Here is a 22,003-nt window from a genome sequence, read left to right as displayed (position 1 = left end):
CAAATGGACACAGCCTATTACCACCGACAAATAGGTCTCAAACGACTTGAGGGGTCAGTTGTAGCCTGCTTCTTGTCCTTAGATTTAACGTCTAAAACTAATTTTTTTCATGCTCTAAGACTATCGCCAATGGCGTGCAACCTCTTTGCATGGTAATGATCTTAATTGCTTACATCAAAAGAGGTTGCAGGCCGTTTGCTAGTCTTAGACCACGAAACATACGTCGAAATTAGTTTTAAACGTTAAATCTAAGGACAAGAAGCAGGCTACAACTGACCCCTCGAAAGCAGTCGTTTGAGATCTATTTGTCAGTGGTAGTCGACTGTGTTCATTTGAATTTGTTGTCATTAGAACCTTCTGGAGAAACTAAGTACTTTAAGCTACAGCAGAAGGGACGAGAACAAGTTTATTGAGCTCTCAACGCAATGAAACATCCCCAGAACTAAACACTAGATAATAATGACATCTTCCTTTTAACTGGTTTCCAATTGTGATCAGTTAAACTACGTACCCCTCTTAAAAACTGCAAGACCAACAGAACGCACTGATAAAATCAGTTCGAACAATTCCAAATCGCAGTAGTTCGTTAAGTCTCAACTATTGTTTGAATGTTAGTTTGAATGTTCGAACTAGACAAAATGCACACCATCGAGTTAAAAACAATCTGGTAGCGAGTCAGTTACATACAGGCGCTAGTTCAGAATGCATAGCGCAGCAATCTTAGTTACCCTACCCCCACCCCCCCCCCCCCCTCCCCCCCCCTTGTATTAGAAATTTTTCCTTCAGTTGGATCTGAGTGTTAGAACTTCGAAATTTTTTTTCACCAAGTGGATCTGAGTGTTAGAACTGATATTTTTACCAAGTTTTTAGTGCATCACACTTGACTAAGGTGGATCTGAGGGGGGCGTGGCCAATATTAAGCACTATCGAGTGTATAGTCAGTACCATGGTTTCAGTGCCATGGTTTCAAATAACGTAAAAACTTGTTTAGAGCAGCTGAACACTGAAAACTCAGATCGGGAAGTATAATGTGCACTGGATAAAGGTGCATCCGGAAGAGCGATCCAACTGAAATCAATGAACCGGTATGCTTCAAGCCTCCAGATCTAAAACCAATCGCAAAACCACTGCAAGCAGTGATTAGCATGTATTATTTACAGCAGTCATTAGCCTATTATTAAACTTCCTCACGAATGAACTTTACAGCGTTTGTTAAAAGACGAATTGCACTGATACTTGAATTCCACTTAGTATTGCAAATACTATCTGTGACACTTCCAGCAGACACTAAAACAGTAGTAGATACTCTTCAAGACTCTTAGTTACAGTTTATCGATCAATCAATCGCTTGCTCTATTACATGCACGGCATTAACACTTTCTTGGTTGTTCATATTGTGACTGATTCAATTATAGCGTGTCCCATAAAGTTGAAATAAGCGAACGTTTCAAAAGCCACAGGTTGGAGTTCAAAGGTCAAAGTTCAAATTTAAAACATGTAGAAAAAATTAAAGAATAGAAGCTTAATGGAAAAAACGTTGCCATTCAAATGACCAATTTGATGCTCACTTGCATGTTTTTGACGTTTTCGAACGTTCGCTTATTTCAACTTTATGGGACAGACTATAGATGTATAGATAGCAAGTACAAATTAGGATGCAGATTTCATTCATTTCATTGCACTAAGAACTGTTCTCTTCTATTCACACGATTGCACTGATTAGGCTTCCTCGCCCTCCTCTTCCTCCTCGAATTCGCCCTCCTCCTCGGCAGTGGCATCCTGGTACTGTTGGTACTCGGACACCAGGTCGTTCATGTTGCTCTCAGCCTCAGTGAACTCCATCTCGTCCATTCCTACAAATTCAAGTTACAATATTTTACTTTCAGAATGAGAGCAATTCCTGATACTATCATAGTTTATTCCTAGCTTTTGCTGCTCCAAAATATCTCCGACCAATACAATTTCACTTCGAAGTTAGAAGCATATGAACGCTTTATTTTCAAGCAGCTGGTCCATTTTCCCCTATGTTAGGCTATTCATGGTTCAGTGTATTTCCTGGTTCATGTTTTTCCACTGGTTTGCTTAAGAATCTGCAAAATTGCTGAGATCAAAATTTTGCATACCTTCTCCGGTGTACCAATGCAAGAAAGCCTTTCGTCGGAACATAGCTGTGAACTGCTCGCTCACTCGCTTAAACAGCTCCTGGATGGCTGTGCTGTTTCCAATGAAGGTGGCTGACATCTTCAGACCTCGAGGAGGAATGTCACAAACTGCAGTCTTCACGTTGTTCGGGATCCATTCCACGAAGTAGCTGCTGTTCTTGTTCTGCACATTCAGCATCTGTTCGTCAACTTCCTTCATTGACATGCGTCCTCGGAACATGGCAGCAACAGTCAGGTATCGGCCGTGTCTAGGATCACAAGCAGCCATCATGTTCTTAGCGTCAAACATCTGCTGGGTGAGCTCAGGAACCGTCAGGGCTCTGTACTGCTGAGATCCTCGCGACGTCAAAGGTGCGAATCCTGGCATGAAGAAATGGAGACGAGGGAATGGAACCATGTTCACAGCCAATTTCCTCAAATCGGCATTCAGTTGACCAGGGAATCGCAGACATGTTGTCACTCCTGACATCGTGGCAGACACTAGGTGGTTCAGATCACCGTATGTAGGCGTTGTAAGCTTCAAGGTTCGGAAACAGATGTCATACAGAGCCTCGTTGTCAATACAATAGGTTTCGTCGGTATTCTCGACCAGTTGATGTACGGACAAAGTTGCATTGTACGGCTCCACGACAGTATCGGATACTTTCGGCGATGGCACAACTGAAAAGGTGTTCATGATTCTGTCCGGATACTCTTCACGGATCTTGGAAATGAGCAGGGTTCCCATTCCAGATCCAGTACCACCACCCAAAGAATGAGTCAGCTGGAACCCTTGAAGACAATCACATCCCTCGGCTTCCTTGCGAACGACGTCCAAAACTGAATCGACCAGTTCGGCTCCCTCGGTGTAATGACCTTTAGCCCAGTTGTTTCCAGCGCCGGATTGACCTAAAATTCAAAACCTGGAAAAGTTGGGCACTACTTATCAAGTCCCTCGGCTTCCTTTTGTGCATTTTAATTAAAGGCTTATCTTCCTTCTTGGGAGGCGTTTTTACAACTTTGATTTGAGCTTAATACAACTTTGATGAGCTAGGTCAAGCTTCTGAAGGTCGGTCAACTTCACAAAACCGACCTTCTTCACAAGGAATTAGAGAAAACTTTGTAGGTACTAACCGAATACGAAGTTGTCAGGTCGGAAGATCTGTCCAAAGGGTCCTGACCTCACTGAGTCCATAGTTCCGGGTTCTAAGTCTACCAGGACTGCTCTGGGTACATACTTGCCACCAGTGGCCTCATTATAGTACACATTGATTCTCTCCAGCTGGAGGTCTGAGTCACCATGGTAGGTTCCGGTGGGGTCGATTCCGTGCTCATCAGAAATCACTTCCCAGAACTAGAACAAACAATCTTTCCAATCCAACCCAACATTAATTAATAGCCGCAAGAATTTGTCTTTTGTCCATGTCCTTTTTCCCCTTTGCATTGTCTACAATTACGTTCCTGCATTTACACATTTCACCCTAACCAACAACCCCCCCACCCCCCCCCCCCCCACCCATGTTATCAAAAGCCGATCCAATAACTTAGTAAAACCCTAGTAAAAAAAAAACTAAGCTTAACTGCTAAGTGAGTGATTCACGCTAATAATATTAGTGTTTCTTTCAATTTCACGAATCTTCACCACTTGAACCGATGCTTTATTACAAATTGCAAACTCACCTTAGCTCCGATCTGGTTTCCGCACTGTCCGGCTTGCAAGTGAACAATTTCCCTCATTTTGAATATTTTGATGACCTTTTCTTACTCTTCAATAAATAAATACACAAACAGAGGTCGAGGCTCGAGTTGAGTAGCAGGTTGCAACTTAATCTGAAATTCAAAATTCACACAAATAACAATTTTACACAATCACAGCGATAAACTATTTCAAATGCTGATTCAAGAAATTAATCATAACTGGCAGGTCGCCGAACACAAACGTCGAAACAAATCGGAACCATCAATTTCTGTTGACGTCTGCGTGCAATCAAACAGAATTGAAATATGACTGTGTGTGTAGCAGTAAAGATGTGACGTGCACAAACGTCAAAAATCAGCCAGAGGCTGTCTAGACACTATAAATCGCAGTTAACAGTAAAATCATTCCCACCCCCACCCCCCCCCCCCTGCACAACCCGGCGATTTAAAATGTTCATATTCAAACCACACCTTGGTTAACAAGTTAATTCGTTAACAAGTATACCTCTGAAGAAGCAAATGCGAGGAACAATAAGTAGCTAAGATGATTATTTAAAAAAAGGGGTTTTTAAACGTCTTCAAAAATTTTTCCCTTGGAAATCACGAAACAGGCCAAACGGAGCACAGCAAATCGCCAAATTACTAAACGCCTTTGAAAACAAAATTTTTTTATTCACAACCAAATTAGCAAAAGCTATAAATAAGGATACGGAGAATATAATAAACTTTTCGCTGTTTGCCTGTTGAGTTCAGTAATTGTAGCACAGTATTATTAACTTGAATAACAGTACTGAAATTCCAGGGGAGAAGGATTATTTGAGGGAGCTATAGTTACATAAATTGAGTTGCATTAACTACTTAGCGCCTAGAAACTTATTTATTCACAAAGGTGATCTACTTTTGTTGCCTGTTGCCTTATAAAATGACCTGATTTCCATATTACTAGAACATCATTTAATACAATACATGCTGGGTCTTATAAATTTGTCTACACAAGATTAAGAAACCAAGAGTCATATATTAAAATACCTATTGAATATTTCCCGGCATCAACCCCCCCCCCCCCCGACTATTTATTCAAACTCATAACTGATCAGCGCACAACAACAGTGATGTGAACATTTTCCCTTCACAAGAAAACAAGTACATGCTTTAGTCAATGCTAATAGCCTACAAATTCTAATCAGTAAACAAATGAACTATAATTTGCCATCATAGAAAATGAATATTAAACAGCCTTAGTAAATTTAGAAATTAGTTCGAAATGACATTAGTATAACAATTTTAACTTTAATTTCAGTATAACCGCAAAATTTTAATTTATATTTCGGCAATTATTGCAGCATGACGAAATTTAAATCAGAATTTTTTGCAATTTTTTCAACATAAGGCGTGAAAAAAAAAATCGCAAAATTACGGCAAAGTTGTGACCATAAAAATAAAAATTCATTGGGAATTGAATTAGTTTGTGAAGGAATAGAAGAATGTTGCACAATATTTCTCAAACAATGAGTCAGAATCTGTTTTTTTACCAGTTTTCTAACACAGTTGTTGCAACTTTCAGTTTGAAGTGCGCATACTAACCAACTTTAATCCGCTAATACTAAAACCGCGCCAACTCATACCACGAGGAATTTATAACTGAAACTAAACGTTTCTATGACTACTAAGACTTACCAATATAAACACTACTTCAGCAATATTTGGTAACAAACAAACGCAGCCAAAACAAACAAGCACGACGCGAAGCGGATTTAAAATGTCCACTACTAAAGCGCCAATTTGGCATATGGTGGAATTTATAACCACGGGAGATTACTTGTCCAAAAAGAATTAGAGATCAATATTTGTTGGAAACATCATAAACAAAACCGAGCAAAAAAAGCAATCCAAAACAAAAACAAAATGCTCACAATTGCCTGTTTTTATTTAAAAGCAGGTGCAAAAACAATGGAAGAAAATTAATCGGTCATTAAATCACCAGGAAACTCGAAAACAGTTCTTAAAACGGACCATGAAAAAAATAATATCTTTAAATAAAAAAGTAAGATCAAAGTTCGATATGCATCAAGTCAGCCAAAAATTAAATATTTTCTCTACAAAATGTTAGGATCTTTAACGAAGAGGAAGTGTTTGTACGTTGATACCATTTTAATTGATAAGATATTCAGAACTACTGATGCTGGGATGAACCACTATGTTGCGGGATGAACTAACAATTACCTAAACAAGATTTTGATTCAGTCCAAAAATTGTTCCAATTTCGGAAATGCGACATCAGCGCCTAACAACAGGAAAATCAAAATATTGTGGCAACCATCTTCACATTTTACTCAACACTGAGGAACAAAAACGCCAAAATACCCGAGGACATACTACCCAATTAATTACCTTTTATCTTTTCGTTAAATAGTCCAATTGAAACCCGGCAGTTGGCCTGACAAGATTATAGTTTTGGTAGTTAAGGCTATAAAAGTTTTGCCATAATTATCTGATAACATTGATCTGATGTTCGGTTGTAATAGTTTTAAATCAAGGCTCACTGGTCGCTGCTGAGGCACGGCGGTGGCGATTACAAATGGCAAACAGGACCAGAAAATGGGGCGCAATAGGGTGTGGTGCTTAAATGAGGGGGAGGGGGGATTCCCAGGTGGTAGAGCTTACAGCTTTTTTAGAGGGTGGGATAAGGTGGGGATGGGACAAGAAAAGGTGGTGAGGAGGACTAAACTGCCCCTCACGCCATAATTTTGTAACTTCTATGCAGCTTGAGCTATTTGCACACTTAGTAAAAATTTTTTAACAAAAAAATCGAACCTAACCTAAAAGTTGAATGTTAGACGAAGCCTATAAGATTTTGGAATATGAATAACCTGAAAAAAGTTCAACTATCCTGTTTTAAATAAAAATCGAATGATTGAATGTTTTTCAGTGTTCTGTCCGAAAGAAACTGAGTCAACTATCTGAACTCAAAACAACTTATGCAGAATTTTTCCTAAGAAAAACTCAGATAAATTCTAGACCTGCAAAACAAAAGTCAGTTGATAAATTTAGTCATTGATTACGGACAGAAATCCACCTTGAAAAATTCGAAAAGTCGATGAAGAACGGCATAGCAATAATTACTATTTTATAACAAAGAAACATTTAATTACAGCCCTCAGAACTGATAGTCTTCAAAAATTACGGGCGAAACAGTCCAAAATTCTATGCCGAAATTTAAAATTTGTGAGCTGATTCAGAATGGACGCAAAAATTGCAGACACGAATTTCAAAATCAATATATTCAGTTCCTCGATCTACTTCCTCCTATTGGTTAACAGAGATAAACCAATAAGATGGTCAATAATCCAATAAGAGGACCAATGAGATAAACCAAAAAACATAACCGACTAACGTCGGGCGAACTGCTCTCAAACGACCGGTGAGCGGTTGACTTCGTCAGTAGCTAGCCCCGGTTTAGTGAGGCTAACTCTAGCTTGATTCGACGCTGCAAATTTTGATTTTCTAGCCTTGTTAGTAAATAAATAAAAAACTGATATTTTAAAAACTTGCAAAATACTGCAAAATTTAAAAGAAAAGCTTCCAGATTTCGCAGTGAAGATGTTCAAAACTAATTTTCGTCTCTGGAGTTATGTCATGTAACCCATCTGCAAGACTTGAAAAGCTTCGTTGGCCAGTAATGATAAATTCAGAAAGACAAAGTATTCAAAAATTTGACAATCGCAAATTTTAACAAAATGTTGCTAAATTTCAAGATAGAAAAATCTTCAAAACCATCTCTATGTCTCAAGAGACTATCAAGTATCCCTAAGCTTTAAAAAATTTCACTGGCTCATAAAGATTCATAAAATTGGAACTTGATAATAATTTTCCGAAGTTTGAAAAAATAAAATTATTAAAAAAATTCTGAAGTTGGAGTCATTGAAATAATGATAACCATTCCATTAACTTTAGAAACTATTCGAAAACTGATCATCAAACCTTGGAGGAGGTCCCTAGGACCCTGCTGTCGGAAAAAATAATAACTTCAAAAAGATTAAATAACCTTGAAAAAATTGCATATAGTTTTAAAATTGCTAATATTAAAACCTTGAACTCCATTGAAGCATTCCATTGCATCCAAAAGCTATTCAGTACCCTATAACCAAACCTTGAAGGAGGTTATGTTGCTCTTGAAGATGGAGAAAGCTCAAAATTGACAAAAAATTTCACAACTTGAAAAAATTCGTGGTGTTGAAATCTTGAAAAACATTCCATTAAATTAGGAAACTATACAGAAACCTATTGTTAAACCCTAAAGAAGTTTCCTCGGCTCTTGAGGCTAAGAAACTTAAAAACCGACAAAAATTTTCAAAACACTTGAAAAAAAATGCAAGTTCTATCAAAAAAATTGCTAAGATTTCTCATATTAAAAAATTGAAAGCTATTCCATGGCAAAAAAAATTTTTTCAGTAACTTATTATCAAACCTTTAGGGACGTTTTCTGGCCCCTGCGTCTGGAAAGACGTGAAAAATGAAAAATGAATGTCAAAAAAATTGAAAAAATTTGCTCGTTTTATTTAAAAAAATGCTAAAATTCGTTATTTCAAAACGTTTAAACCATTCCACTACCACTAAAAACTGTGCAGTAACCTATTATAAAACCCTGCAGGAGGTTCCTTGACACCTAGGGCTGAAAGAACTAAAAAAATGACAAAAATTTTCAAAAAGCTTGAAAAAAAATTGAAAATCAGTATAAAATTGCGTGTTTTTAGCGATCCGTTTTTCGTCAGTATCCACCGGGGGTGCACCGGGGGTTGATGGGGAGGGAGGGGATGGGCAACAGTGGGGGGAGAGCGCGGTGGGGGGGGTCAACAATGGGGGTGTCTTCAACGTCAAAGAACCGCCCTTCACACCATAAGTATGAGTAAACAGTTTGAGCTGAAACAGAGCTGAAAGGCTCTAAGAGCACTTAATGCCCGCTGGGCGCTACCTGTTTATCCCGTTTTTGAGGACGAAAAGTCAAAACCATCAGACAAAAAATCGGTCAAGCGAAAAATAAAAAAAAATCGCATTAAAAAAGACCGACAGGATTAATATAATTGCTACAAACTTCGTTTGAGAGCAATTAATCAGTCTCGCGTATAGTTCCCAAACTCCATATCATGGATCATTTTTTGGTTCTGTGCGTGACCTTGGACTGAATAAAAGGTGAATTTGGGTCACAAAATATTGCTAATTTCATCGATTATCTGTGCTTGAACTAATAGGATTTTTCGACAAATTCTTAAGCCTTTAGAAACAGACTAGACGAATTATTCTAAGCCGTAATTAGATCAATATATCTTAGCTATGTAACTAGTTCTTAAAAGCTCAGAATTTTGTTATTTCAACTCTTACTTCAAGGCATTAAAATTCAATGACCAAGAAAGTTTTGCGCAGAACCATAACACGAACTGATTGTTCCAACAATAAATTTATTTGAGGTCTAGGAATATTATATTACCGTGGCTTTTTTTGGTAAAGTCAATTTTGGGTGGTCAATATCATTCGCTTGGAAAACTGAATTAAACCTTGAGACTTTTTAAAATTCTTCATTTATTGAAGAAAAATGAGGCCGTTGAAGGTCTCAAAAAGGTTCTTATTTTTGCCTTTTCATGAACACTTCGTTCAAAACATTTTAATTGACCAAGCAAAAAAAAAACATTTTTCCCAAAAATTTTCCTTAAATTTAAAGCCTCGTCAAACAATGTTTCGTAGAAAAAATATGTGGATAGTGTTTTGAGTCAAAAAGGGACGAACACAACACATTTCTTGTATTTTATACAAATATATTCGGGTATAAAATGAAAACGAGACAAACCAGTCCACTTTGCACAGTTTTTAAATTTTTTTACAATGCCAAGAAAGCAGAACGAAATATAATTGACGATTAAGACGAGTTACTGTCCACAAAATGAGGAAAATTCCAAAGGAACGAACCTTCGAACCGTGTTGCTTAAATAAAAATAACCAGCCAGAAGTTCTTGAGCGTTGAGTTCTATAGTGCAAAGTTAGTATAAATTTCAATGGGTACTTACAGATATTCCAGCAAGCTGTTCTTTTAGTTACCAAAATCTTAAAAGAGCTGATAGCGAAGTTTGAGTCAAATGGGATAAACAACTTACCAATCCAGCGCGTGGGTTTTCAAATTTGAATTATTCCCAAAATGGAACCGACCGGAATCATGAACAGAATGTGAAATACCCAAAGACCAAAATAGCCCGACAAATCAGAAAACGTAATACAAAATTACGTAACCAGGTTGGTTATTCCAGCAAAAGTATTACGCAACACTCGAGCGAATTGCGCAACATCTATGGAATATAACGACAGCTATATTTATACATATCGTGAATGTATAAATTACAATATCCTGGGTAAAATACCGCGTTCGCGGGGCCATAAAATTTTACGAAGGTGAATGTATCACACAGTTGCGCTGGAAATTCTTTTCAGTTCAATTTTACTAATGTTACAGGGTATTTGTACATATAACACACAATTCCCTGCGAAGCCCAAAATACAGACGAATTTAATCACAAAAAGGGAAACAAAAAAACAGGGGCAAATTTTTCCCTATCCCTACGCATACAATAGGCATTCCATTTAGCTTCTGATAAGCAACTTTGTAAGATTTTTTTTCTTTTTCTGTTGCTAGCCAAGACACATCTGAAATACAAAATGAACAGTACATGTAAATGCGTCTAACACATTTTCCAAATTCAAGGAAAATCAATCAACCTGGGAAGATTATTCCATGGGGATGGAAACCTCAAAAAGACCTTGGGGTAGTCTGCAAAGAGTTCCCACGTAGAGTTGAAGAAAAAAACAGCCATGTAATGAAGACTTGAATTTAAAAATAGCTAGCTGTTAAATATTTGAGAATATTTTTTCTGAAGCTCGGAACCTTCAAGGAGCACAGTTTTCTAAGTTGAGCTTTCCAAAGATTAGCTAAATCTATTTTTAAAGGGGGCTCCAGCTCATCAAAGTAGATATTAATTTGAATTACTCGGTTCCTTAAAATTTCTAATTGATCAATCTTTGATAAAACTTTGCAGGTTTGCAAAAACAGCAATCTGTAAGACAAGATGATATCTCGTCTTTTGGAAACAAAAGGGAGGCAGTGAAACTCGCCTAAAAGTTCACGCATTTCGGCAATTTACCGTCAAAGCGTTCACAGCTCAATTTTTTCAATATGAAAATTTAAAAAATGCTCTTAGAGCAAAAAAAAAACTATTGGTATACATTCAAAAAGAAAATTTGAAAATATCGGCAATGGCTGATAGATTCTTAAATTTTACACCAACTCAACGCTCAAGGCTATCATAGCTTGGCAAATCAATTTTGCACAACTAACTAACCAGCGTCTGATGACTTGCTCTCAAACAACTGGTAAGCGGCCGTTTTTAGCCAGTATACTCTTAGCAAGGCTAGCCGCTGTGTTTTGCGATGCAAACCTACTAAAATTGTCAATTATACCATGACTTCATGCTTTCTCGAGTCTCGGTGAACCGTTCACTTCGACACAAATTCTAACAGAACGGCAACGGGGCCCTATACTGGGCTTTTATACAGTTTTTCTTGACAAAATTCAAATCCCTTAGATGAACAACTATCAAACAAAAAAGTTATTCAAACGCGATGGGGACGGAAAAATTCGACACAATTTGTTTCAGAGCATTCAACAATTAAAACAACTAAATCTTTGATCTTTTTTTGTTTACAACTGAAAACTTATTTTCTGATTTGAGTGAAAAGAAAATTTTTAACAAAAACTACTTGTGGTCGCCTTTTAGCATTTTTCATGGCACTTACTTAGAGTTAAAATGAGGAAAAAGAGAAACTGAGTTTTTCTAAATGTTTTTTACACAGCAGTTCTTTTGATTTTTGCTTTATATACCCTTTATGAAGTACCCCAACTCAAACTTTTTCCTTACAAATATAACGGTACGCACAGCTCCTTATTCAAAACATTTTTTCAGCAAAAAAAAAAACGAATATGGAAGGAACCGAGACATAGGACGGACCAACTGTACACTCAACCAACTATAGGCTTGAGAAGTTAGTATGATTAGGTAAAGGGAGCAAAACGAGGGCGCAACCCTCTTACAATTGCTCTTCATACAATGGTATTTTGCCTACTCCGTAGATTCGGTAAACGAAAACAAAAAACTAGTAAAGATCTCAGAACACTTCATAATGACTTAATACCGCAGGCTTTACTAGTTTTTCCTGCTTCTTTGAACGAAAACAAATAAGCAAAAACAAAATCGCATATTAGGCAAATTGGACTAAAATAATTAGAACAAACTTCCTCTGAGAGCAATTAGCAATACAGTTTTTCCCCGACATCAAATATTTTATCTAGCATCATAGTTAAAAGCATAATAGTGTTCTTATCTGAACGAAAAAGCTATAACTTTCAATAGGTGGCCTCCCTTGAATAGGAAACATTGCTTTGCGAGGACCAAAATTAAAAACCAATTAAATATCTTCACACAACAGCTCCGCTCAGCCGCGATAAAGTAAAAACTTGTATCAACGCAAAATAACTTCTTGCTCCAAACCCAAGAAAATTGACCTTTATACCAAATTTATGCCTCCTGAGCAGTCAGTTGTTTTGGCGAATCACATAATTGAGACTAGCAAGGCTTTTAAAGAAATGCTCGGCAATTTACTGCCATTGCGTTTTACAAGTTTATCAAGACGACAGGTCATGAAAATCTTCGATCAGACGAAAAGTCGCTAGTACGAAAAGTCGCACAAAAGGGATCAACAGGACGAATATGATGGCTACACGCTTCACGTGATACCAATTAAAAACGCTCAAAATCATCAATTCATTTGCCTGAAGAACCACGAAATCTCGATAAGAGTTTTTCCGAGCAGATTTGAACTTTTCATTTCCGATCAAGCGCAAAAATACGTGTTAACGTTAAAAACCTTTATTTCCTAAGCTTGGAGAGTGCTTAAATAGACCCAATGTTTGGTTTGCTTCAGCTACAATTGCTCGCAGGAATTGCTCTCGAACGATTGGCGAAGCAAACAATTCAGAAGGGATATAGGCTAGAGAAACTGTTACGGTGCAACAACTTCGGCCTGTGGAGGGGTTCGAACCCGTGGCCTCTCGGATGAGAGTCGAGGACATGGCTCATAATCATTTCTATTTAAGCAACAGACTTAATGTCTGCATGCGCGCATAACTCAAGTCAAGCGAGAAAAAGTCACTCAAGAAGTGAAATCGAAAGAATGCTTTAGAACAAAACGGTCAAGCAAAAATTTTGCATTAAGAAGCCGATAATTTACAATAATTGCTTCAAATTTTGTTCAAGAGCAATTAAACAATGTAAGACTACAGCTTTGAAGCTATGTAAAAATAACCTAATCTTGAAACAATCGCTGACAAAACTCTCCTTTATTTCCAAAGAAGTTACGAGAATTTCAAATAATACGCCATGAGTTTTCTCTTATCGTTTTTGAAATCCCGCTAGAACTGAGAAGTTTGCGTGCACGTCAATTCTAGGCGACAACAATACAACTTATATCAAACACACAGTCCTTAATACTTCAGCTACTTATCTAAGAATTGAAAAGAGCGCGAGTAAAAATAATTCTTCGCTGATCACTATTTCGGATCTTTTCCGTTTGTGCTCCCCCCAATTAAAGAGCATGTCATTGCATAGTAAATCATTGTGTAAAAATATTGTACGTGCGCGTCTGGGGGTTGCTAATATTATGCACCCACCAAGCTTGGGGGGGGGGGGGCACAAACGGAAAAGATCCGATATTTCAATTAATACATTTATAATGAATCTATTAGCACCAAGTTTTAAAGGAACTTTTCCTTTCCATCCTCTTTCAGCACGTGAACAGTTCTTCTGAAATTGTAACTCAGCAGACAACATAGCGGGCTCACTACAGTGAGAAAGAACAAATTCACTAGAACTCTCGTTTGCGCACTAAGCAGTTTGTAGAATGGATACGCTACTTCATCGTGCACGTTCAGTTTATACTCCAGGAATGCCAAGTATAGCATACCAAATATGGACATGATGATAGTGGCCCTTTTGATTGAGAATTGAGGACGAGGTAGGAAAAAGAACTCAATGCCAGGCAAGAACATGATGTATCCATGGATAGTATAATTGAGCCACGGAGGATTCATGTCCTCCTCTCCTTTACGGATCATAAGTTGTTGCTAAACAAATTTACAACATTTTAATGGGATTCAACTCTTCATTTTTTTTTTAAAAAAAAGAACACTGAATCCAATCCATTATTGCTGTGCAAAAACAAATGAGTAAATTGTGCAAAACAAAATAATAGCAATTTCATTACTGAAAAAATTTTATTCAAATTGGAACCCAAGAAAAGTTAGTTTTTAAACCTTACATGTTTCCAAGATGAACAATCCGACATCTGCATGCAAGGGTCTCTTTTAAATTCCTCAAAAATATGGAGATTTGTTTTCTGATTTTTTTATTTGTATATCTGTTAGTATAATTTAATATGTCTAAGACACTTGTTCAAGTTGAAGTTATCGGGTGTGGTTAAGTTGAAACTGAGGGTACGATTTAAAAAAAGACGTTTCTTTTTCTGCTCTAAGATAAAAATCAGATGCAAACATACTGCAGTTTTTCACCGATTACATTTGGTCATGCAGATTCGTGATAACTTCCAAGTTTGAAAAATACATACAAGCCATATTATAAATGACGTCTCAAGAAATAGACGTATCAAATATAGAATTTTCAACAAATCTCATTGGTCGAGAAATCGAGGTCGCTAACTTTGTGCGTGGCATTTGATATCAATCTATCTATCTCGCAACCGAACGTGAGATTAAGTCTCCCCCCTCCCCCTCCCCCTCCCCCCCCAAACATGTTTTCTTCTTTGGCATTTTGTGAGCATATTTATAATTTCATTCAGATTCTATTTAAAAACATTGAAAAATTGTTGAGTGCATTATGGAACAATCAGCCAATCAGGGATTAACATTTTCTCAATTCCGATTGGTCAGCAAAGATATTATATTTTGATACGTCTGCCACGGTTCTACTTCTCACGCCGATTTAGTGTCCCCTGTAATTTAACACCGTGTATAATCACCATCCAATCATTTAATCCCGCAAATTATATAACACCAAATCGGCTTGACACCGTCAATTCATTTATCTATTTCGTCGTCCAAATGAACAATTTGCAAAGCTGAAGTTCATAAGACTTAAAAATCAAAACTGCGGAGCATCAAAAGTGCGACATTGAACAGCTTGCGTTTGTTCGAAATAGAGGAATAATGACGAGACAGCCTTTTTTTAGTTTAATGGCTTTGATCAAAAAAGAAAACTTGACAAGCCTGACTTTTTTCAAGCAGCACTTTGATCTGATTCGAAAAAGTTCAAACGCTGTCTTAGTCTAGAAGGAAAAACTGGAACTTTCCAAATGGAATTCAGCTCAAATTTAAAACCTACTTTTGGAACAGGCGTAAATGAGGTAATCAAAACAAAATTTAACCAAACGTTCAACAAAACTAAATGCGATTCAGATTTATATTCTTGGAAGAAGCTATGCAATTTTTATATCTAAGTGTGGCAAAATTGTTCCGAATTAGGGCTCCCATCGTGGGTTAAACACCGACGATCAAATTCCCTAATGAGTCACGATATAAGGCTTCGACGTAACTCCGTGAGGACGGTGACACCAAGTGAAATTAACTGAATACAGAAACAAATCAATTCAAACAATCAAACACGAAATGACCCTGACGAAATGAAAGTCATTTTTGTCCATTTAAACCTCCATGAAGTTCTGAAACCTTCCTCTGGAAGTCAGACTTCAAATTCGGGGTCAGATCCGTTGAACAAAGCTTATATTCTATGGTGTAAACCTGGGACTGACAATTGTCCTGGCAACTCCTTCATTGGCTTCCTCATTGATCACATTATTAAGGGAATATAGAAAGAAGATTCAAAAGAGGATATAATTCGATTAAAAATATAAACAACGCTCGTCAATTTTATTGATAACGCAATCGAGGTACTGCTGGTTTGAAACTTTAGTTAATTCTTCCATAAAAACGTCGAAGAGATCTCTTTCATCTGGTTATTCGAACGCGAGAGCTGGAATTACATTAAGAACCAAGTCCACATTAAAACTTTCTGATACAAACCTCTTCGTTCCTAACTCTCCGATTTTCCATATAAAATTTTGGGATGGGTGGAAATAGCAGCCTGATGCCATTGATTCTGGATGGTATTTTTGATAGTCATTACGGATGCAAGTTCAAAATCAAGCAAAACCTTATCGGGATGAAATTCTGGTGCAATTGGTCCTAAACCATCAAGTAATCGTATAGCATCAACTAATCGAATTCGTAACACCTCAAGTAATAGGAAGGATAGCATACAAACGGGCAGGAGTAATAGTGAGAATATATACATGAAGGGTGTAACATAGGTCCTCGAGTCAAAATTTATAACCTTGAGCACTGATTTCATGTATGCATCACGAAAAATAAAGATACGCTAAAGGTCATCTTTTCAGCTGTCAAACTAACAAATCATTAAAAATATTCGTATCCCATCGAGTAAATTAAAGGAGAGCATACAAAAAAGGCAGGAGTAATAGCGAAAATACATACAAGAAGGGAGTAAATTCGATATAAACTTTTGGCAATAACTTAAAAGTTCCGTCCTCGAGCCAAAACTTCTAACCTTGAGAACTGATATCAAATGTGCATCACAGAAAATCAAGATACGCTCATGGTTATCTCTTCAGCTGTCAAACTAACAAATTTTGGGTATGTCAAAAAATATTGGGTATGTCGAAATGGGGGTCCACCGTTTCACGCATGTTTTCAACTCTTTCTTAAACGCTGAGATGTTTGTATTAGGTTGGGTTTCCAAGACAACGCAAACTGTGCTTAGAGAACATATGTCACTGGGAGTATTGCAGAGGCTACAACTGCTGCGGTTGTTGAATTGCTACTTAGATCTTTGATCATTTTCAGCTTCCTGGATTTCCAAAAAAAGCATTATGGTTTCATCATTTACGCAAATAAGGTGGCCATCTTGTGTGAATGCCACAACGCGACCTTACTTTGATATTTCGAGTAATTCTAAGTAGTGGTATACTTATTTACTCTTTGAACATAAAACTCACGTCCTTCTGCCAACAATTGATTGTTTTTGAGAAATCAAGATGCAATAAAACAAGAAATATTTTAGAGTCCGCTCCACTTTTCAATTGTCTTTAATTGCCCTATTACGGACCAGTTGAGATAAATAATGCGCTGATGGTTATAATTTTGCTTTTAACAACTAAGTCTTTAGCTTAATTTAAGTGACAATTATGAGCCCTTAATAAACAGATTAAAAACGGAATGAATTGACTGCGCTGCGAAAATGTTTCATTCACCCCGCAGTCATTTCACCCCACATTTAATCTCCATTAATGAGACAGACTAATTTGAATTGATTGGGACCTAATTATTCTCAATTATAAGAATACTAAAATCGAAGTGAAGATTTGGCGCCCCGGAGCAGCCAATATTCACCCAGTGTTGTGGAGGGGCATCTGTTAATTAAGTTTTATTTTTAAAATCAGAGGGTTAAATGATATAGGAGTTAAAAGAATAGGGGTGAAAAACAGGAGACCGTCTCCCATTTTTTACAAGATTTTTTACATCATTATACATAAACATTTGGTAATCTACATGTTTGAAACAGCATAATAATGGGAGGACTTATTTTGTTTTGGATCTACGCACACTCACAAGCTTAGTGGGTATAAAACATTTTATTCTTTGCATAGTATGGTGCGACACTGCAAATCATAATAAAACGTAAATAATTTCAACTGGGGGTAATAAACGGACTTGGGCGGTCGAAACAGAAAAAGTTTCTTACATCATACAGATATATTGTCCAGAATACAGCCACAACAAAGGCAGATAGTGGTGTGATAATATGTCCAATTATCTTCTCTAGCCAAATCTTCAACTGTGATGTCTTTCCAGTGCTCAGCTCCACGTATGCCTGAACCAAAGCAATAATTGTATAAACGGTATGAAAAGCGAAATTCCACATCGTTAAAAAATAATACCATGGCTTCTTACGCCTTTCTTGAGGAAGGACAAAAAATGTAAAATACAGTGCATTTAGATACATAAGCAGAATGACCGATAGCAAATTGGCTCTAACAATCATGGACAATTTGGAAGCTGTCATTCTCTTAAACCTTTCGCTCAGTTTAACTTCGTTGATAACACCGTTTCTTGATTTATTATTATAATTTATGAACTATTTACCTAATTTTATCCACTGTGAACTCGCATCCGCTATGCGAACTATTACATAACTGCAATTTCATGAGTTGCTGATTCCGTCTCATTGGTTAAATTCTAGAACGCATTTTGTCATCAGCTGCCATTTCAATCTACAAAAGCACAGGTCTACTGTATAAGCAGATGCATTTCTCAATAACATCAACATCATTTTGGGCTGGGTGGTAAATTCATAAGTAATTCTGAGCGAAAACATCCAACTGGGACACTGCATTTTGTTTTTTATGAAGGCCCTTTGTCTCATTCTCCAGTTGAACGTTGCTATTGGACTCTATCGTTTATATAAAAAGGATAAATTAAAAGAAAGCCCCTAACCAAAAGGTGTAGTCGGTCAACTGGGGACATTAATTCAACAACTTTATGCACAAATGAATTCTGACAGCAGTCATAAACAAAGATCATCCATCAGCCGAAAAGATAATTACAAGACTACTACGAGACTTGAATTACTATCTTTCAGGTATTACAAACATAATCTATGAAACAAAGCAACATGGACATTTTATGAACCGTTTACATAAATAACGCTAATAATCAGTTTCAAAGAAACTGACGAAAAAGTGATAGTGTTCTCCTGTTGTGTGTAAGGTCTGTGTGCTTGTTGACAATGTTATAGAGATAGGCAGTTCTCGACCAGATATTTTCGTCGCTTTTGAATAATGGTTTTTTTTCTGAAGTTTGATTTCACATTTGCACCTTGTCTTGTCCGATTATTGTTTTTGGAATGTATATATTTTTCTATGAAAATGTTTTTTTTTTATTAATTATGAGATCACATAAAAGTAATAAGCTATGAAGTTTGAATAAAGACATAGAGGTAGAATTTTCAGTTTGATTAAACGTTCCTTGTACGTGAGAGAAGAACCTATTATCCATTTCGTCGTACTTTTTTTGGATTCTTTGGACGCGTACTAGATCGCATTTGGACGGATACCACACTTGACAGGCATATATGATTGATACATTGTAATTCTCCTATGCACTTAATTTACTTGAGGGAGAGTTGTGTGGTGAAGATTTCTTCTGAGATACCAAAGAGCCTTTAGAGGATTCGCGGCTCGTGTGCTGTCGTTTTGATGCCAAGTGAATTAATCACAGACTTGTTTTCCGAGATGCTTTGATGAGGCGAGACGTTAACAGTTTCAATTTTTTTGGTTTTGAAACAAAGGGTTTTGCATTCGTTTTCATGAAGGCGCATTTTGTCGTTATTGCATTTAGTTTTGAAAATCAAATTGAAGTTCATGTTTGTTTATAGAGAGCAATTTGCAATCGTCTACATAATCGTAGGTTTGACTGTATTCGATTTCTTGTGGTAGGTCATTTATGTAGACGAGAAAAAGTAGTGGCCCCAGGATTGAACTTTGCGGTACGCCGCTTCTGTAGTCACGAAGGCTTGATGTTGAGGTTCCAATGCGAACACATCATTTTTGTAGTTGGCTATCAATCAGAGCGCTTTTTTCTCCCAATCCCTGGTTCTGACAGTTAACGTTGTGTTGGGGTACTGTATCAAACGCTTTACTGAAATCCAGGTAGAAAACGAAAAGCTCATCATGTGAATTTGAAACAATTTCTTTGTAAGTTGGTCTAGAAAGCATATCATTTGAATTTTCGCTGAACGTGGAGGCCGAAAACCAAGCTGGGAATTGCGAAGATTTTCTTTAACGTGCTCATAAAGATTGTTGAGAATAGTTTTCTCGAAAATTTTTGAGAGGCAAAATAAGGAATTAATTGGTAAATACATATTGATTGCGGCTTGATCGCCATATTTTTTGTTTTGCTGTTATGTCACTTTGTTTCCAGTGTGCTTTACCTATGTAAATATATGTTTGAAATGGCAGAAGTAGGGATCTGCTTTTAGTTTTCGGTATGTAACGCTTTGTGAGTAACGGAGTTTTTTTGGCACCTTGCACTGATTTACTGATCTATTATGATTCAAACAAAAGCGCGGGTTGTGCCCCAGCATAGCCTTACATTTTGACTTACCAGTGAGTCGAGTTCTCTTTGATAATCTGCCATACTCTTGGTTATAGTTCCGCAGGTATGCCCGACCTAGGTAAAATTATACAGCATCCACTACACGTTATTTCATATACCGCGTGCGGTTTTAGATGCTGGTCAAAACTAGACTTCAATGGCGATAAACAGGTTTTTAGTTTCCGTGTTGTGTTGATCACTGTAGGAAATGTTATCTTCTGCATCGTTTCTTAAATCTAATGCTTAATTGGCCTCTATACTGTAATTAAAGTGAGTGAGTGTTTTTCTGCTTAAACTCATCGTTTGACTAGCATTCCACTGCTGTTTTTGCGGTGGTTTCAGGATCACACTACAAATTTCAGATAGTCTGATTAAAAATACGTGACAACCAATGTTCCGGATACTTGTAGATCCAAAAAAACATCTGATGAGTACCATCTACAATATGTTTTTGTGCTGGAGGGGGCGCAGCAATAGAATAATAGAATTGTTCTAGTGTCTGTCGGCTTCTGGTACCATTTACAAGAAAGTTTTTATTGTCCATCAACGTAGACGGCCATATCCGTAAAGTCTAATTCATGGTTTTCAATCATTTTTTCCAGTTTCAACTCCAATGTTTTCCGAATTTTTTCCAAATTATTTCCTAATTGAAGCAACTGATTGTGGCTGTCTTCGACTGTGCAACTTATGTCATCTAAAAAAGTTTCAATTGATTTTCAGTGTCTAGTTTGGTTATGAGTTGATGAGTTTTCACGCTCAAAGCATGTCCAAACAAGATCCCATATTTTTTAGTATTGCTCCTTACATTTCATTTGACATTATATGTGATCCCAGTGTTCCCTTTTTTCGCACTCGAAGATTTTCTCATTCCGAACCATTTTTTTTGACAGGTTGGCCATTTTTGTTTAGAGTTTTTTTTCACCCAAGCTCATATTATCCTCAGTACTATGTTTTTCTTCAAAAAATAACATCCTTATTTTGACTGAGATAACTGCCAGGGAAGCGTCAAATCGTCTCTATGATAGTAGCAGCTACCATTATTTTTTTAAATTAAGTATTTGTGACTACTAGTTTGAGTAGTAATTTAAGTGTAGATCTTTCAATTTAAGTTATTAGTGTCTCTCTACCGTTTCGGTAACGTTTTGAAATATTTAATTGATTTCAATGTAAAGTGGGAATATTTGTTTTATGACCCTCAGGCGGACGTGAATTAGTTTCACTTAGTAACGTGGTATATAGCGACGCATAATTTGTAACTGTGGTTGATAAAAACACGGGGGGTGCGAAGGAATAGATCCGAAGATAACCGGACGTGATCACGTACATAAGGACAAAAATATTTTCCGCGCTCCTGCGTAGCTCCAAATTAAACTTACGTGGCGCGCGCTCTATGCGCCGGCACTATGCAGTGGAAGCGTCAATAGGAACCATAGTAAAGGAAGGGAGGCTGTTGTCATAAATCCATTTATTTTTTTCCTAATCTTGATTCAGAATCAATGCACATATTATTACTATTTTTAATTTTATTATTATTATTATTATTATTATTATTATTATTATTATTATTATTATTATTATTGTCGTGTCAGATACGAATCGTTAATAAAAGAGCAAGCACAAAACTTGAATTTGCAACTTTCTTTCAATGTGTTTAAGGCAGACTGCGATTGGCTTTTCACGCTTTTCGTGATTTAGACAGAGTACCAGTTGGCACTCTATGAACAGTGTGTAACAAAGCTGTCACTCAAAACTTACAACCATGTTATCACCTTTTGGTGATAGTAATCTAACTAAAGTAACCACAAAGAGTATGAGTTCATTCCAT

The 22,003-nt window shown here is 36.9% G+C and overlaps 2 protein-coding genes across 5 annotated transcripts; both read right to left on the bottom strand.

Annotated features, from left to right (window-relative positions):
• Window positions 1-1,224: 1,224 nt before the first annotated feature.
• On the bottom strand, window positions 1,225-10,099 carry LOC142335893 (tubulin beta chain). Of its 3 annotated transcripts, XR_012758881.1 has the most exons (6): window positions 9,899-10,016; window positions 3,822-3,971; window positions 3,276-3,495; window positions 2,124-3,050; window positions 1,628-1,853; window positions 1,225-1,412 (listed from the first exon to the last, which is right to left on the bottom strand). XR_012758881.1 is itself a non-coding variant. In XM_075384245.1 (5 exons), the coding sequence occupies exons 2-5, from the start codon at window positions 3,876-3,878 to the stop codon at window positions 1,720-1,722; spliced, it is 1,338 nt and encodes a 445-aa protein (XP_075240360.1). In that variant the 5' UTR covers window positions 3,879-3,971; window positions 9,986-10,099; the 3' UTR covers window positions 1,549-1,719. The 3 variants fall into 3 exon arrangements, 2 of the variants coding, with proteins under 2 accessions (XP_075240360.1, XP_075240359.1); XM_075384245.1 differs by lacking the exon at window positions 1,225-1,412 and having other exon boundaries at window positions 1,549-1,853; window positions 9,986-10,099; XM_075384244.1 differs by lacking the exon at window positions 1,225-1,412 and having other exon boundaries at window positions 1,549-1,853.
• Window positions 10,100-13,458: 3,359 nt separating this feature from the next.
• LOC142336801 (androgen-induced gene 1 protein-like) lies at window positions 13,459-18,323 on the bottom strand. 2 transcript variants are annotated; one of them, XR_012758910.1, is made up of 3 exons: window positions 18,169-18,323; window positions 17,768-17,896; window positions 13,459-14,058 (listed from the first exon to the last, which is right to left on the bottom strand). XR_012758910.1 is itself a non-coding variant. In XM_075385726.1 (2 exons), the coding sequence occupies exons 1-2, from the start codon at window positions 18,086-18,088 to the stop codon at window positions 13,690-13,692; spliced, it is 690 nt and encodes a 229-aa protein (XP_075241841.1). In that variant the 5' UTR covers window positions 18,089-18,145; the 3' UTR covers window positions 13,459-13,689. The 2 variants fall into 2 exon arrangements, 1 of the variants encoding a protein (XP_075241841.1); XM_075385726.1 differs by lacking the exon at window positions 18,169-18,323 and having other exon boundaries at window positions 17,768-18,145.
• Between the last annotated feature and the right edge of the window lie 3,680 nt (window positions 18,324-22,003).

This window comes from Convolutriloba macropyga, chromosome 3, assembly GCF_964194025.1.
Source record: "Convolutriloba macropyga chromosome 3, txConMacr16.3, whole genome shotgun sequence".
Lineage (NCBI taxonomy): Eukaryota > Metazoa > Xenacoelomorpha > Acoela > Convolutidae > Convolutriloba > Convolutriloba macropyga.
This window is presented reverse-complemented; position numbering and strand designations above follow the sequence as displayed.